Source organism: Leucopleurus acutus (assembly GCF_964270905.1).
Source record: "Leucopleurus acutus genome assembly, chromosome: 4".
In the NCBI taxonomy this organism is placed as follows: domain Eukaryota; kingdom Metazoa; phylum Chordata; class Mammalia; order Artiodactyla; family Delphinidae; genus Leucopleurus; species Leucopleurus acutus.
Window position 1 is genome coordinate 109,141,608 of NC_139146.1, and position 16,506 is coordinate 109,158,113.

General features: G+C 40.7%; 1 protein-coding gene across 4 annotated transcripts in view; it reads right to left on the bottom strand.

The window, feature by feature from the left end:
* RASSF6 (Ras association domain family member 6) overlaps positions 1–16,506 on the bottom strand; it is a 64,208-nt gene that overhangs the window by 31,046 nt on the left and 16,656 nt on the right. For 2 of the 4 annotated variants that reach the window (XM_082838304.1, XM_082838303.1), the window contains exon 3: positions 1,957–2,035. The exons of 1 other annotated variant lie outside the window; for it this stretch is intronic. In XM_082838304.1, the coding sequence (XP_082694430.1) occupies positions 1,957–2,035 (79 nt within the window). The remainder of the gene's footprint in view (positions 1–1,956; positions 2,036–16,506) is intronic. One more of the 4 variants, XM_082838305.1, reaches the window with a different exon arrangement.

A 16,506-nucleotide genomic window follows, 5' to 3' on the forward strand; every position in this document is an offset into this window, starting at 1 on the left:
GCGGTGTGCAGGCTTCTCATTGCGGTGGCTTCTCTTGTTGCAGAGCACGGGCTCTAGGTGCGCAGGCTTCAGTAGCTGCAACACGTAGCTGCAGTAGGCAACTCAGTAGTTGTGTCGCACAGGCTTAGTTGTTCCGCAGCATGTGGGATCTTTCCAGACCAGGGCTCGAGCCCGTGTCCCCTGCATTGACAGGCGGATTCTTAACCACTGTGCCACAAGCGAAGTCCCTCTCCAGTCTTTATCGCCATTGGATACACAGTTTACTTTTTTGTTTCTTTTCTGACTACTAAAATGTAAGCAAGCATGAAGGCAGGACATTGTCTAGTTTCTTCATTGCTATGTCTCTAGCTTTTAGAACAATGTCTGCTGTGTTGTATACAATAAATATTCATTAAGTTAATTAATCAGAGATTTAGAAAGCTACATGCTATTCTCCATGGACTGCCCCTTTTAACAGTGCCCATCATTGTAACTAAGTCAGAGACTTGCAAAATTCCGGATTCTAACTTTATTTATTTATTTATTTATTTTTATTATTTATTTATTTATTTAGGCTGTGTTGGGTCTTTTGTTGCTGTGCACGGGCTTTCTCTAGTTGCGGTGAGCAGGGGCCACTCTTTGTTGCAGTGCACGGTCCTCTCATTGCGATGGCTTCTCTTGTTGCGGAGCACGGGCTCTAGGCACATGGGCTTCAGCAGCTGTGGCACATGGGCTCTAGAGCACAGGCTCAGTAGTTGTGGCACATGGGCTTAGCTGCTCCACAGCATGTGGGATCCTCCCAGACCAGGGCTTGAACCCGTGTCCCCTGCATTGGCAGGCGGACTCCCAACCACTGTGCCACCAGGGAAGCCCGGGATTCTAACTTTATTGACGGTGAGTAAAGATGGAAAGATTAAGCAATCTGATATTCTCACTGTATACTTTACTTCATACAGTTTTAAAAAATTATGTAAGACAGGGCACTTTATTCTAAAAAATCAAATGACTTGCAGATTGAGCACTGATTCACAGAATAGGAAATGACACGCCTCAACTTATATGCTTGTCACATCAAAATTCAAACATTTTCCTAAAGGAAATGAACTTCTTAACATCATGAATTCTATGGAAACAACCGAATTAAAATATGAAATCTTTTCTTAAAGTTTTGATCTTTTCTTAAATCTTATATTTTTACAGTTACCTATATGAGAGATCTAAGATACAGGCTAATATTGAAATAATTTAAAATTAGGCCATTTAAAAAATTTAGGCCCATTTCTTTATAAAGGGATTAGTTATTTCCTACTTCTGTAGGAAATTACATTTGGGAAGGTAACTGAAATGTCCAATCAAACTAAATCATTTAAGCTCACTAGTAAAGGCCAGAGAGGTTTATAAATTTCCTTCTGTTGCAATTGCAGATTTAAGCCAGTGGTGGCCTAAAGTCCATGCTGTACACATTTGAAGATCTGAAACGTAGGTAGAAAGTTCTAATGTTCCCTAGGACCAGGAAGATATTGTAAAGATGTGAAGTGAGTCTCATTAGAATACAAGACTGAGTAGGAAGACCTGTGGAGGATGAGGCATTAAAAAACCAATCTAAGGCCACTTTGTACAGTAGCCTGCCAGTTGCAACCTTAAAAATGCTTTCTGAATTGTTTCTAGGATAGATTTTTAATGGAATTGCTGTTCAAAAGATGTTCATACTCTGTTTTTAAAGTAGAAAGCAAATATGTCATTAAAGTTGTTTTAAACGTTTTCCCATTCTAAAAAAATACTTGGAAAGTCACATGTTTCAGGACTAGGATTTTGCAATATAGTCTAAAACCGAAAAATCCTGATCAAGTTAAAGATTCACCTGCTTCTCCCAGACGTTTTGCCTTATGGACTCCAACTTATCCTGACTTCTCTGTACTTTTATGGATTTTTTTCTCCTGTGAATTAAACTGTACTGCATTTCTTTGACGGGCTTACCTGTCCATATAAAATATGCAGATTTTTCTGGTTCCTATAAAAGATGTTATAGGTCTTCAATAAAGAATTAAGTTGTTCCCTAAAAAAACAATATTACATTCAGTTACAATCAGTCTTAGGCTTTTTAATGGTAGAAGGCAATAATGGTGCCTTCAGTTCAAAAAGATATGAGATAGGAAAAAATGGTTCAATGGAATCTTTACTATTCTGTCATTTTAATATAGGTCATTGAAAACTGAAGCCTTCTTAGGACATCAACAAATGTTGAAGGTGTTAATTCATAAATAAATCATCAAAGTAAAACAAATAAAATCTGGTCTTAGGTGGTTACTTTCCCTTAGTGAAGACGTGTGTTAATAATTTCAAAGTTGAATTTGATTTTTAAAAAGTCCTTCAAAATCTTCCATAATGAAGAAATGACTGGCTGCAAAGAGCTGTTTGAATTGAATTTATAATCTAAAGCAGTGGTTCTCAACCCATTTAAGTCACAGTATCTTTTGAAACCCTGATGAAAGCTTTGCCTTCCCTGCGGGGGGTGGAGTGGGTTAATCCTATATATAAACACATAGTTTTGCATATACAATGTGTAATAGCTAATTTATGTGCTATTTTGAAAGACTTTCCTGATAAACAAGGAAGGAGTTATTTTCCACATGGTGTAAGTATAGGTTCTTTTTATCTGACAGTAACAAACTGACATTTAAAAATATTCTTTGTTTAAAATTCTGGAGTAAAAGGGAACTCCCTGGCTGTCCAGTGGTTAGGACTCCAGGCTTTCATGGCCAAGGCCCCAGGTTTGATCGCTGTTCAGGGAACTAAGACCCACAAGCTGTGTAGTGCAGCCAAAAAAAAAAAAAAAATTCTGGAGTATATACATCAAAATATTTCTAGTGGGTGGTAGGATTTGAGATGATTTTAAATTTTTTTCTACTGTCCTCTCTGTTGTCAAGTTCTTCCCGGGGTTGTTGTTTTATAAAATTTTGAGTTAGTTTTATTTTGACTGTTAACAATTAAAATATTTTCATAAGAGAATAAATAAATAACCAAAGAATGGAAAATGACTGCAGACAAAGTGGTGAGGGGAGTGTTCTGTAGCAGGAGACAGCTGTAAAACAGATTTCGTTTCACATTCCTCTTTTGTTTTACAACATTTAATCAACCTAATTTAAGCACCTAGTATGTGCCTGACTTTATGCTTTCCACTGGAGATACAGCAACAGTTCAGGAATAGTTGTTGCTCCTAGGCATCTCACCCTCTGTGGCAGGTGGGCTCTGGCAATGGGAATGCTGGTTCCTGCCACACCTCCATCCTCCCCTTGTGCTACCACAGCTCAAGATGCTGCTGTCACTCACCCTGCTGGTCCAAGCTATCTTCTCTCACCTGCGTTATGGCAACAGTCTCCTAAAAGCCTCCCTGTGTTTGTTGTCTATTCTCAACAGCAGGAGTTATTTTAAAACAAACCTGATCACCTCTCTCCTTTGCTCAAAGCTCTTCAATATCTTCTCATCATTAGAATAAAAGCCAATATCCTTCCAATGACTTCAAAGGCCAGTTGTGATCTGATCCCTTTTACACCTTCCATCTCATTTCTACTTCTCTTTCCTTCACTCACTGAACTCTAGCCGCTGGCCTCCTTGATGTTCCTTGAGTACTCCAGGCACATTCTCACCCCAGGGCCTTTATACATGTTGTTCCCTCTGCCCAGAATGACCTCTCCCACGCCATCACACTGTTAGTGCATTCATTTTTTTTAGGTATTTACTCCAAAGTCACCTGCTCAAGGAGTCCTTCTTGACAACCAAATCTGAAAGTTTGCCTTCTCCCAACATTTGTATCCTGCTTTCCTCCTTACCTCTGCCCCTTGGTCACCATCTAACCTTGAATATATTTTATTTATTTATCTTATATTCTGTCTCCTTCACTAGACTGTAGCTCCAAGAGACTAGGCTTGCTTCCATGTTTCGTTCACACTATGTTTCATGTGCCTGGAAGAGAGCACGGCACATAGTAAGAACTCAACAAACACTGGTTGAATGAAATGATCAGAAGAAGTCTTATTCCTAAAATAAAACCAAACATATCAACAGGTGGAAAGCTTTTTTATATAAGTTGCTTTATGGAGGAGGCATCTCATGATATTAAACTTCCAGATATAGTAATTGCTAAAATCCCTTTGATCTTCAATACCTGTCTCCCTCCCATAGGAATACTTGGCTCCGTGAGGGCAGGAATTTTGGTCTATTTTATTCATTGCTGTCTTCCCAGTGCTTAGAGCAGAGCTTTGCTCATAGTGGGTACTTATTCAATAAGCATTTAATGAGTAATGAATGACAGAGTTCATGTATATTGATTTTTATGTTTGAGATCAGGTAAACATACTTTCCACTTGACTTTTCTCACTTGTAATTTTTAATGCGCACATTTCCAAGGATCAGTACACTCCACACAAACACCACATAAAAAAATTCTACAGAATTCCTCCATGCTATTTTTCCGTTTCCCAGCTGGCTTACTTTAGAATTTTAGTGTTGATGACTATTTCTGTTCTAAACATCACTGGGCACACAAGGGATTTTGTTTCATTGGAGTCATTGCTGTGGAATAGTTCCTTAAAATTAACATACTGGTAAAGAGCATGAACACTTTTATAGCTCTCATTATTGGGAGCCAGGGCAGCATACAGACATTTCCGGTTCACTTGGGATGCAACTCCTGATATGCTGAGCTGTGAGAGTTGTTATTAAAGTAAATGAATCTTTACATAACCTTATTCCCTCAGCTTCTGTTTCTGATAAAACTGCATGTTAAGGTATGGTACAAGTATCCTTCAAAGTATTTACCTCAGTACCATGTTTGATTAGAAAGATTATTCTCTGGGAACAAGCTACTTGGAAAATGTTTCTGTATCTGAAAAAACCTGACTAAATCTTTCTGCACAGAAATAAGTCTCCAAATGACCCAGGGAGTCAGCGAACTGTAGTCCCAGGCCACCTGCTTTTGCAGATAAAGTTTTATTGGAATACAGCCACACTACTTTGTTTGCCTATTGTCTATAGCTGCTTTATTTCTATAACTGCAGAGTTGAGTAGTTGTGATACAAACCAAATGGCCTACAAAGCCTAAAATATTTATTATCTGACCCTTTACAGAGGTAGTTGGCCAACCTATAAACCATGTGTAACACAGGGTAACTAAATACCACAGAAATCTTCCATATTTTTCTCACCACAGGCAGGATCTTTCTGACTATCAGTGAAACTTTGAAGGATTTTGGCATGTGGAAGAAGAAAATAGTTCAGTAAAATAGTGTTGGGATAAAATTAGGTAAGTTAATGGTGTAATAAAGTGAGGAACTAGAAAAGAAAATCCGGAAGTCAGGTGAACAACTACACTAATGGTGTATGCATTCCAAATATTAAAACTTCATCACAATTTAATCGTATGCACTTTACCAGAGGAAATTTTGGAGATGATTAGTCTATGCACCTGTTGAAGCAATGGGTTAATACAACAGGAGGATAAAGTGTAGCCTGCAACATTCTAACTCGACTTGTTGGCATTAAGGGCACAAAGAGCTGAAGAAGTTATTGTCAAGTTGATTATCTCTTATCCGCTGACTGATTCAAATTTTGTCCTCTAACAGAAGACCTGTCCTAATGGTTTGCTGTGTGATCACAATAAAGAGGCCTCATCCGTACACTGAGGTGGGTGAGAGCTTGAGGGAATAGATGCTGCCTATTGTGCACTCTGGAGGGGAAGGATTAAGCAAGAAGGGTGTGAGAAGCTTACCAGGCAAAGAAAATATTAACAAGGACATTCTAGATATTTCTGTAGTTTTTGTGGCAAAAGCTCAAAGAGTTGGGACTCTAAGAGTAGAAAATGTAAAATGGGGAATGGTGAGTGATGAAGAAGAAGGCAGGAACCTTGTGAACCATTTTAAGAAGCTTAAAATTCACCCTGCAGGCAATGGGCACTTACTGGAGGTTGCAGGCAAGTGTAAGGTATGATGCTTCTAAGGGCCACTAGGGAGCTTATGGAAGACAGATTTCAGGACAAAGCAACACGGAGGCAGCAAGATGAGTGGAACAATTGCAATGGTATTGGGGTAGAGAGCCAAGGCTATGTTCTGTGGAAAGGTGATCAAATGTCCCTCATGTACAGAAGAATCTAAAGTCTAGAAGAGACCTAAAATAAGTATAGGGATTATTTGGTTTAGGAGATCCAAAGGCCACCACTAAAGTGTTATCTAGGCAGTCCCTAGTCAGGAAAGGGAAGACTGATTTAATATACATGGTGACTTGTCAGTGCTAATTATAATGTATTTTTTAGGATTTAACTTAAATGTTACCTATGGACCTCCCTATCTCATAAAAAGGAAAAAAATCATCTGTGTACTTTTCCCTCTCAGCTCCAGAGTCCCCCGCCAGCCTAGACCAGACAGCTGTTCAGCTGCCCTAACAAAGCTATAAAGTGGGTGATAAGGAATGAATTCCATATCCAGTCTTCTCAGTTTACAAATTTTTCTAGAAGCCACAGGGACACCCAAGAAGTCGGCATGGTACAAACAGCCTGTATATCAATACTTTATGTGTGATACATAAATTGATTTTTTAAGAAGAGCTTGGTTTTCTCGAACATGAAATACTGTATCATAATATATCCTAAGGATTTTTAAGAAACATTATCACATAATATATAACATGAATAGTGTTTTTATAAAACGAAGGAATAGCAAGCTTCCATGTAAACTGGACTTCTAACTAAACGAACACATAGAATCTTAAGCTTCGCCGGGACAGAAGCTGGCACTGTGCACTGACAGTACAGAGAGGGGACCCTGATAGATGCAGATGAACACCCAGAATTAGTCATTACAGCTCCTGGGTGAGTGCTAACCAGGGAAAGACTTAACATGGGGGGGGGCGACAGGCGTAGGGGAATGATGCCAGGGTTCCTGCTCCTTTCAAGGTTCCCTGTTCCTGTAAGGCTCCCAGCTCAGTTTTAATGAGTAAAAGTGGATCCAGAGTTGACTGTAAAATGCTTAGGTGTACTTTGCACTTTGTGGTCTGAATTGCATCTGCTCAGCAGATGGGAATTACCCACATTCTGACGTTTGTCATGAATAATGGGCTGAGCAAGAGAGGAGTTCCTCAATCTTATCACGTTATTTGGCTGGAAGAAACACTTTGTGTTTAATTTTATAAACTGTAATATGCATTGACATATTGGACAGCATGATGAATGGAAATGAGTTATGCCCTGCACCCATAGACAGAATGAGTGTCAAATTTTTGTTGTAATAAGAGTTCTCCCTCATTTTAGTAATGATTTACAGCATAATTCAGTGGCTATCTAATCCTTTTCCTGGAAACCAGAAAACCCCGCCTCATTCTTTACTAAGTGATTCTTAAAATTTGGACAAAGGCAAACCGGAAATACTGTTGTATGCTGTAGCCCAACGCAAGCTTCAGAGATTGCCACATGACACAAAATAAACTTCAGTGGAAAATACAGCCCAATGTAGTCACCAAAGGCAAATTTGGCCGTGGCTGTGCTTCCTGAGTTTGTGTTATTTCTGCCTCTTGGAGACTTGCTGAAAAATGTTCAGGCTCCCAGCCAGGCAGCCACGGAACCAGATAGTGACAGCAGCACTAGAGACAGCATCCTGCTGTTTGTATTACCATGTTTAAGAGCAGGAACCTAAAACATTCGAAAGAGTCTTTTCAAAAAGATGAGAAATTGAGGCAGAATAAAAATGCTAGCTTGCTCTTTTATACAGTCACCCCTCCCAATTTTGTTCATAATGTTACATTTTAGCAATGAGATTAACTATTTAATGTCAGGTTCAAAAAACTGGATTTAAAACTTAACTCAGAGTTATTTTTACAAAAAATATATTAACATGTAAAGATAGCAAATTGATCATTTTCTGGGAATTACGGTTGTGATTTTTTATTTTATGTGTTGTAGTTCTGTATACTTTTCAAACTCTATATAGTAAGTGCATAATACAGTCATAATGTTTTCATAATTTTTCTTCCATAAACATGTAATATGAACTTCTGTATGTTTTTGGAAAGGGGAACCAGGAAATATGCGGACAAAAGAACGAGTAAAGCCTTATCATAAAGCTCTTTGCCAAGACAAACCATCATTCCATATTACTGATGTCTGCAAGCAGTAGCAGAATTCTCTTAACCCACGCTATCCTTCGTTACTGTCAACTTGAATCCTGGAATTAAAGTTGCAAACTCCTGCCGCCCCTCTTTCATAAGCGGCTGCGGCTCCATTTCTTTTTGTCTTTGGCCTCATCTCCTGGCTCAGACGATGAGGAAAGAAGACTGCTTTTCAACCTTTGCTTAGAGACGTTCTTCAGCTAGCAAAGTAGGTTATTCATTTCCATTGCAAATGAAGGGATTGGGTTCCCCAGTTTGAATACTGAGAAGCTGGGAAGGGAAGGGCTATCTCGATGGAAGCAAAAATGCAAAACCTAAAATGATCAGGGAGCCCTGAATTTGTTGAACTCTCCCGACGTCCTTCAAAGGGCTGCCCTTTTTGAAAAGGAAGGGTTTTCAACAGCTTTAGCAACTCTGCTCAAGTATCATTAATTATTGCTGGTGGTTAGGAGGATGGTGCCTGTGATTTGTTTATCTTTTTCTTCCAAGCAGTTCTATTCTAGACCCTAAGTCTCTGTCAGTGCTGACAATTGATAATAAAAAGGCCCTGGGAGTTTCCTGAAATCCATTAGTAATTAATCAGTAAGGTAATATAACTAGACTTGTCTCACCTCCCACCCTCTGGCTGCTTTTGGCCATTTTGTGACTTTTGTATTTTCTGAGGTATACATCTTTTTAAGATTACCCCCGTAAACAATGGCCCTGGAGCTATTAATGAATACATCTATCAACTTCTCTCAGGTCCTTAACCCCTAGAACTCAGATAAAAGCAAAAGGATTAAAAATTAAGGTATAATTTCACAATATTAAAAAGAAATTTGAAGTGACTGTTGGCTAGTTGCTTGATAGAAAACAAAAACCCCCCAAATGTTTTCTTGATTATGAAAACTCCACTGTTTAAGAGAGGAGCTGTAGCTACTCAGAACAATGTCACTAGATGTTGGTAAGACATGGAAGAGGGTCTAAAAAGGGAGAGGCAAAGAAGGATTGTATCATTTATTAAAATGCTCGTGCTTCTGAAGAAGACAGGAATGTGCTTTAGAACTGATTTTGAAGAGAATTCCTTTATAAGCGTAACTATCAGATTTTATATTTTAACACACTAGCTTGTTTTCTAACAACCTCAGATAAAGGAAGACACTTATCTACTCTCTTTCCCTCTATGGTTTGGCTTCTGAAGATTTTTATGAAAAAGATTTTTAAAAAATTCACAGTCTATTATTCCAGTTGGCGGCTGCAATGGGCAGCTTCCGCATCAGACCTTGGTTTCTGTTATCACATGCAGCTGACTTCCTAAGGGCAGCCCAAGGAGTTTGTGGACAGGGAAGAAAGAATGAGGGAAGTCTATGCTCTACAATCTCCTTGTCTGGCCTGAAACACAGAGAAGTATGGTCTCTGGCTCGCAGCCCTGACACTATTTGCAAATTAGTACTGATTTTTGTATTCTATTCTAATCCAAAGTAGCGACTTGAAACTACCTCCACTTTGATGGAATAGTCTGTTTCTTGTTGTAGCTGATGGTTTTGGAGAGAACAAAGAAATATTTAGTGCCCAAGAAAAAGCTGTTTGAAAACTACAGAATAATTATGTGCCCTGAATGTGTGGACAATATGAAACACAGTGGTAGATGTGCTATGTTAGATAAATGGTTCTAAAACCCGACCTGAAGGGCTTGTTGAAACAGATCATGAGGGGCACCTCCAAAGTTTCTTATTGAGTTATGTCTGGTGTGGGTCCTGAGAATTTGCATTTTTAACGTGTTCCCAGATGATTCTGGTGCTGCTAGTCCAGAGACCACATTTTTTTTTTTTTATTCTCTGTGGTACGCGGGCCTCTCACTGCCGTGGCCTCTCCCGTTGCGGAGCACAGGCTCCGGACGCGCAGGCTCAGCGGCCTAGGCTCATGGGCCCAGCCGCTCCGCGCCATGTGGGATCTTCCCGGACTGGGGCACGAACCCGCGTCCCCCGCACTGGCAGGCGGACTCTCAACCACTGCGCCACCAGGGAAGTCCCAGAGACCACCCTTTTGAGATCTTTTAGATCTCAGGATGCTGAGAATCATGGTGATATTCTTCTTTTAGGGGAAGGGAAGTCTATCAACTGGCAGGTTGCAGGTTGAAACAGGCGGACATTCCAACTGAAACTAAAATAGTTACATATAACCAGCCTGCTAACACTTCTGCCCTTTCCTCCTCTGTTACTGAAGTAAGAGGCCAGAGAACACTGTCCTTGCAGACATTCTTTGGGAGGAGGTTTGTTCTAGTTTCCTATTGCTGCTGTAACAAATTACTACAAACCTAGTGGCTTTAAACAACATAAACATTATCTTACAGTTCTACAGGTCTCACTGGCTATAACCAAGGTATCAGCAAGGCTGTACTTCTTCTGAAGGCTCTAGGGGAGAATACATTTCCTTGCTTTCTCCACTTTCCACAGTCTACCCACATTCTTTGGCCTCCGGCTCCCTTTTCCATCTTCAAAGCCAGCATTGGCTATACAATCCTTCCCACTCCATCACTCTGACATGGAATCTTTTCACATAGTTCTCCTACCCTCCCACATAAGGACCCTTATGATAACATTGGGCCCATCTGGATAATCTCCCAAATTTAAGGGATGCTAATGGATTAGCATCCTTAATTCCATCTGCAACCTTAATTCCCTTTTGTGACGTAATGTAAAATATTTACAGGTTCAGGGGATTAGGAAGTAGACATCTTTAGGAGGTCATTGTTCTATCACGGGATTCAAGGGTGACTCCTACCCAAATATTGTCTGAATACTTGGGAGGCATCTTGTTAGAAATCAGAATCTGTATTTTAACCGAGATTCCCAGGAAATTTGCATGTATGTTAAAATGGAGAGAAGCCCTGATATAATCACCTTGCCACTAGGTATGAAACAGTATTTAAGGGTAACATATGTCAAGCTAAAATACTAAAGTCCTGATTTAGTTCCTTGATGCTAATACTCCCATACTCACTCATCATCAACAAAAGTTTATTGAGGGATTACTGTGTAATAGACAATGTAATAGATGCTGGGGAGACTGCAATATTTAAAACCAATGGGGCCCGTGCAGTGATGGGAGTTGCTTTCTGGAGGAAGAAGATAGAAAAAAAAAAAGCAAAACAAAAGAGCAAATAAAGAAATACGTTGATTTTACATAGGGGTAAGTGCCATAATAACAATGAAACATCATCCTGTGATGCAGCAGATGAAAGAGGGCATTTTAGAGAACGTGATCAGGAGGCCTGAAATATTAAACTGACACCTGAATAATGGGAAGGAGCTATAGCCCTGTGCAGAGTCAAAGAAAGTGTCCTGAGCAAGAGATGTCGGTGCCACATCTTGTGTGCGGCACTAAGCTTGACATGTTTAAAGGAGAAAAACAAGGGAAGAATGGCTCAAGATGAGGTTCTAAAGGTTCTCCAGGCCAGATCGCATTGGGCCTTAGAGAGACTCCTTATGGTAAGGAGTCTGCAATAGGAAGCTTTGAAGGGTTTAAGCAGGACGCCGTGACGACATTGTAAAGAGACGTTCTGGCTGCTCGGGGAGGATGGCTTACGGGGACAGGGAATGGAAGCTGGCAGCCCAATTAGGAGGCAGTAATAGTTGTCCAGGCAAGAGATAGTGGTGGCTTGGACTAGATGGTGAGAAGTGGTTGTATATTGGAGGTGGAGTTGATGGGACTTGCTGTGGGGCTGGGTGTAGAAATGAGGAAATGAAACAATTACGTTGGTTTCTAGCTTCCCTTAGGATCTTGCTTCTCATTTTTCCATGATTTAAACTTTTAGGTCTCTCTAATACGTGCCCTATAGGTTTTTTTTTTAAAGCCAGTTAAAAAGTAAACACAGATGTGTCACACAACACGCGTCATGATTGGAGCAGATGCAGGCTGATGGTAAAGGAACACGCTTTGTGTATGAACAGCTGGGAAATTTTGTGCTGGTTGAGGATGATTACCTTGACATCACCGTCTGATGCCCCTTGTTCCCTTGAGATGGGGAAACTATTCTGTTAAGCCTTTCAGACTGATACGGCTTTCAGCCACTTGGACCATCCGGATTGTTACTAGAGTGTCTGAAACACAGCAGGTGGTCAGTGATCCTCGGAGTCATCTATGTGAGCGTGAACTACAGACAGGGCTTTCCTTACAGGGCTTTTATTGTGCTCTTCTGTAATGTCGCCATCACTTTGACCACTGATTCTCTTTACATTGGAAAAAATATATTAAGCGGCCTCCTTGTTTCTATTCTGGGCATCCTCCATCTACTCTTCACACTCTATCCAGAGTATGTAGAACATACATAAGCATATCATCTGCTTTGGTTAACATCCTTAAATGTCTCTCTACTGCTCTTGGTATAAAAACCCCAAATCCTTATCACAGCAGGTAAAGTCCTGCTTGGTCTATCTTCCTCTTTAGCCTCTTTCACAGAGATGCTTTTTTTTTTTTTTTTTTAAAAAAGATGTTGGGGGTAGGAGTTTAGTAATTTATTTATTTATTTTTGCTGTGTTGGGTCTTCGTTTCTGTGCGAGGGCTTTCTCTAGTTGTGGCAAGTGGGGGCCACTCTTCATCGCGGTGCGCGGGCCTCTCACTGTTCCGGCCTCTCTTGTTGCGGAGCACAGGCTCCGGACGCGCAGGCTCAGCGGCCATGGCTCACGGGCCTAGTTGCTCTGCGGCATGTGGGATCCTCCCAGACCAGGGCTCAAACCCGTGTACCCTGGATTAGCAGACAGATTCTCAACCACTGCACCACCAGAGAAGCCCCAGAGATGCTTTTTCCTGTGTCCTGCACCTCAACAATTCTGGGAACTTTCACTGGCTGGAACTCTGTGCTCCCTCTGGCCGTGAAGATGTCAGGCTGGCTCCCTGTGTCAGGAGTGCTCTCCTGCTGACTCTCTTAACCTTGTTAGCTTGCAACACCTTCAGATCTCTGGACTTCCGTGCTTAGGCTAGATCCTTATTTTCTCGTAGAACTTGGTTCTTTTCCTTCTGAACACTGACCTCATTTTGTTACCAGGCTTTTAGAGCTGTGGTCTCACTGTGATTTCCAGAGCAGTAGCATCTGTACCACCTGGGAACTTACATGTGCAAGTGCTCACTCTACTCCAGACCTGCTGAATCAGAAACTCTGGGAATGGGGCCCAGCAATCTTTATTTTACCAAGCCCTCCAGAGATTCTGATAAAGGCTCAAGTTGGAGATTAGTGGCTTCAGACTACAGCCTCCATGAGAGTAGGGCTCTTGTCTGTTTTTGCTCAAAATTGCTACCCCAGCTTCTAGTCAGCATCTGACTAATGGTGTGCTCTCAGCAATTGTCTGTTTAGGGAATAAAATATAGGAAACTGAATGCTGAGCAACATTTAGAGGGGAAAGATCTTTTACCAGCATAGCTAACAGGACCAGAAATTCAAGTAAACTCTGTGTCATCTATTTCTGGAGTCTCTGAATTTTGACCTCATCAGACTTTCTATTGAAACATTTTCAGTGTGTATTGGGCAGACAGATGATCTTGTTGTTTTTTAATGGACTAAAGTGATAAAATAGGTAAATGTGGAGTAGATACATTTTATTGTGAATAGCAGTCATATTGGTATGCTCAATGACTGTTAACAATATATATTCATTGAAAAATATCTCACATAAAGCTTAATGACCCTTTTCACTAGTCTGGGGGTGATATTACTGACCTTTATGTAAAATTGTGATATCCAATTTCTCACAATAAAAATGAATTTTTACTAGGTCACTAGACATGAATAATGGGAATGTTTACATAAATTTAAAAGGAAAACTCCCACATAGAAAAAGATTCCTCATTGGTTTTTTTTTTAGCGCTACGCGGGCCTTTCACTCTTGTGGCCTCTCCCGTTGCGGAGCACAGGCTCCGGACGCGCAGGCTCAGCGGCCATGGCTCACGGGCCCAGCCGCTCCACGGCATGTGGGATCTTCCCGGACCGGGGCACGAACCCGTGTCCCCTGCATCGGCAGGCGGACTCTCAACCACTGCGCCACCAGGGAAGCCCAAGATTCCTCATTTTTAAAGGAGATGGTCCTACACATGTCTCAAACTTTTTGCCCTGGCTTATTTTAAAATCCTGACTCCTATCAAAATATGTCAGGGAGGACTCCCTTATCCTTTATTAAAGACAACAGTCCAAAGGTCTTCAGAAGAGTGTGGCCCTGTCTTTATACACCTACCTGCAGGGCATGCTGAGGCTTGCAGTGTTTGCGCCAGTTCCTTTGATCCAGAGAAGACCCAGGCCATGGGACCTGGGCAAACACTGCCCTCTGGTTCTGCCCGCCAGGTAGGACGCAGCCCCTGGAACACTGGCTCTTTGTGCTGAGTTTGTGCTCAGAGGTGCAGGTGGCTGCTTTCTTTGTTTCAGCAAAGGGTACTGGCCATCATGCTTGGCAAAAGGAACTGTTTGGAGTGATGCACTTTCTGCTCAAATTTATTACATCATGCTAATTAGAGTTAGTTAGTAAGGACAGGAATGCACATGGGCCTTGTGGCCACTGTTGGAAGAGCTGCAGCCTGCAAGGGTTTGTATTAGGTTCCTAAGTAGGAGAATAAAAAAATCTAACAAGTTCCGAGAGTGAAATCTGATCTACACTCTAAAACTGGATTTGAACTCTTTTTTCAAATTCAGGATTGGCATTTACTCACCCCTAAAATGCCCTGATTTTAGCCTAAGACCTGAAGTGAAAGCACTTTGAAAGCAACCATAGGGAACCACTTTTTTTTTTTTTTTAATACTCAGCTCACTTAGAATATTTACCACGTGAAGCAACAGAGCAGTGACAACCCCAGGCAAGGAAAGAGCAACTGGAATCTTAATCATTTGAGCATGGAGTTAAATTATGCCAACACCCTTCACTCAGGGAAGTTTCTAAACTCAGAAAATTCTTATCCAGGAGTAAGACATAAATGTTATATTGCTTACTGTGCTATTAAATCAATACCTCTTATTTCATGGATCATATGTTTGCTGAAAGCAAAATTTTCCTTAAGGAAGGTCTGTTTTCCTATTAATTTGCAGCATTTTCATGTATTTTCTGTGCATGAAAATAAATATCGCTTAATAAGTTGGTGATTTCTGTCTTGCCAGAACAACGCTTGTCACAGAATGGGAGCTGAATAACTACTTAAGTGAATAAATGAAGAATGGAGGGCTTCCCTGGTGGCGCAATGGTTGAGAGTCCGCCTGCCGATGCAGGGGACACAGGTTCGTGCCCCGGTCCGGGAAGATTCCACATGCCGTGGAGCGGCTGGGCCCGTGAGCCATGGCCACTGAGCCTGTGCGTCCGGAGCCTGTGCCCCGCAACGGGAGAGGCCACAGCAGTGAGAGGCCCGCGTACCGCAAAAAAAAAAAAAAAAAAAAAAAGAATGGAGGGGTTAATGACAAGCTGGATATCATAGGTAGTCAATGGTATCATTATAATTTTTGGTGACTATTTTGTAAAGATTTCCCTGAGTTCCAGAAATTTTGTTTATTTCAGGTGGGCAGAAGTTCTCAAACTTTAAGCCTTTCCTCCTCTGAGCAGTAGTTTCTAAACTCCAGTAATACTTCAGAATCACCTGATTAGCTCTGAGGGGGAGCACAGCATCTGCACTATTAATAAGCATCTTGATCGGAAGGCAGGTGGCCCCTGGACCACATTTTGAGGAATGCTATCTTCAAGTCCAGTGTTTGCGTAAATGCTATATTATTTTACTTTACCACCTGGAATACCAATAATACATGGATACTAGGGTCTGAAAGGGTATCTGTGGTATAGAAGATAAACTGCAAGTGCCCAATTCAGTCAATTCAAAATATGACACAAAATAACGGTCACTAGAAATGCAGACACTTTGGAAATATCCTCCCCCAGAATATGTGGTTTCATTTTAACATATTTCATTGTAGGCCAGTTATAAAATGGGAATGCACATAGGTTCTCAAATTTTGTTCATTTTCTTTCTCTTCTTATATTCTAAATGATTAGAATGTATGTATAAAAATATTTTCAGCGATTAAAAAATTACAAAATGCTGGCTTCAAGGCTATTTTGTGGGAAAGTGATTGATACAGTCTGGCTGAGGGCTATGGATGTGCCGTTCAAAACTAATTATTCATGTACTGCTTTTATGAGTTTGGCTAACTCCAAGTATAATCTGTTATCACTTAATATTTTTCTAGTTGAGGTTCCTCTTTTTATATATTTATTCAACAATTATGTATTACTTATTGCATTAATATTTGCAGAATTATATATGAAGCACTACCCTCTCCCCTTAAATTTTCAGTCTTATTTGGGGAATAAAATAAATAAATATAATACATTAGAAAGTGAGAGTGTTCTGATAGCATGTGGTTCAGGA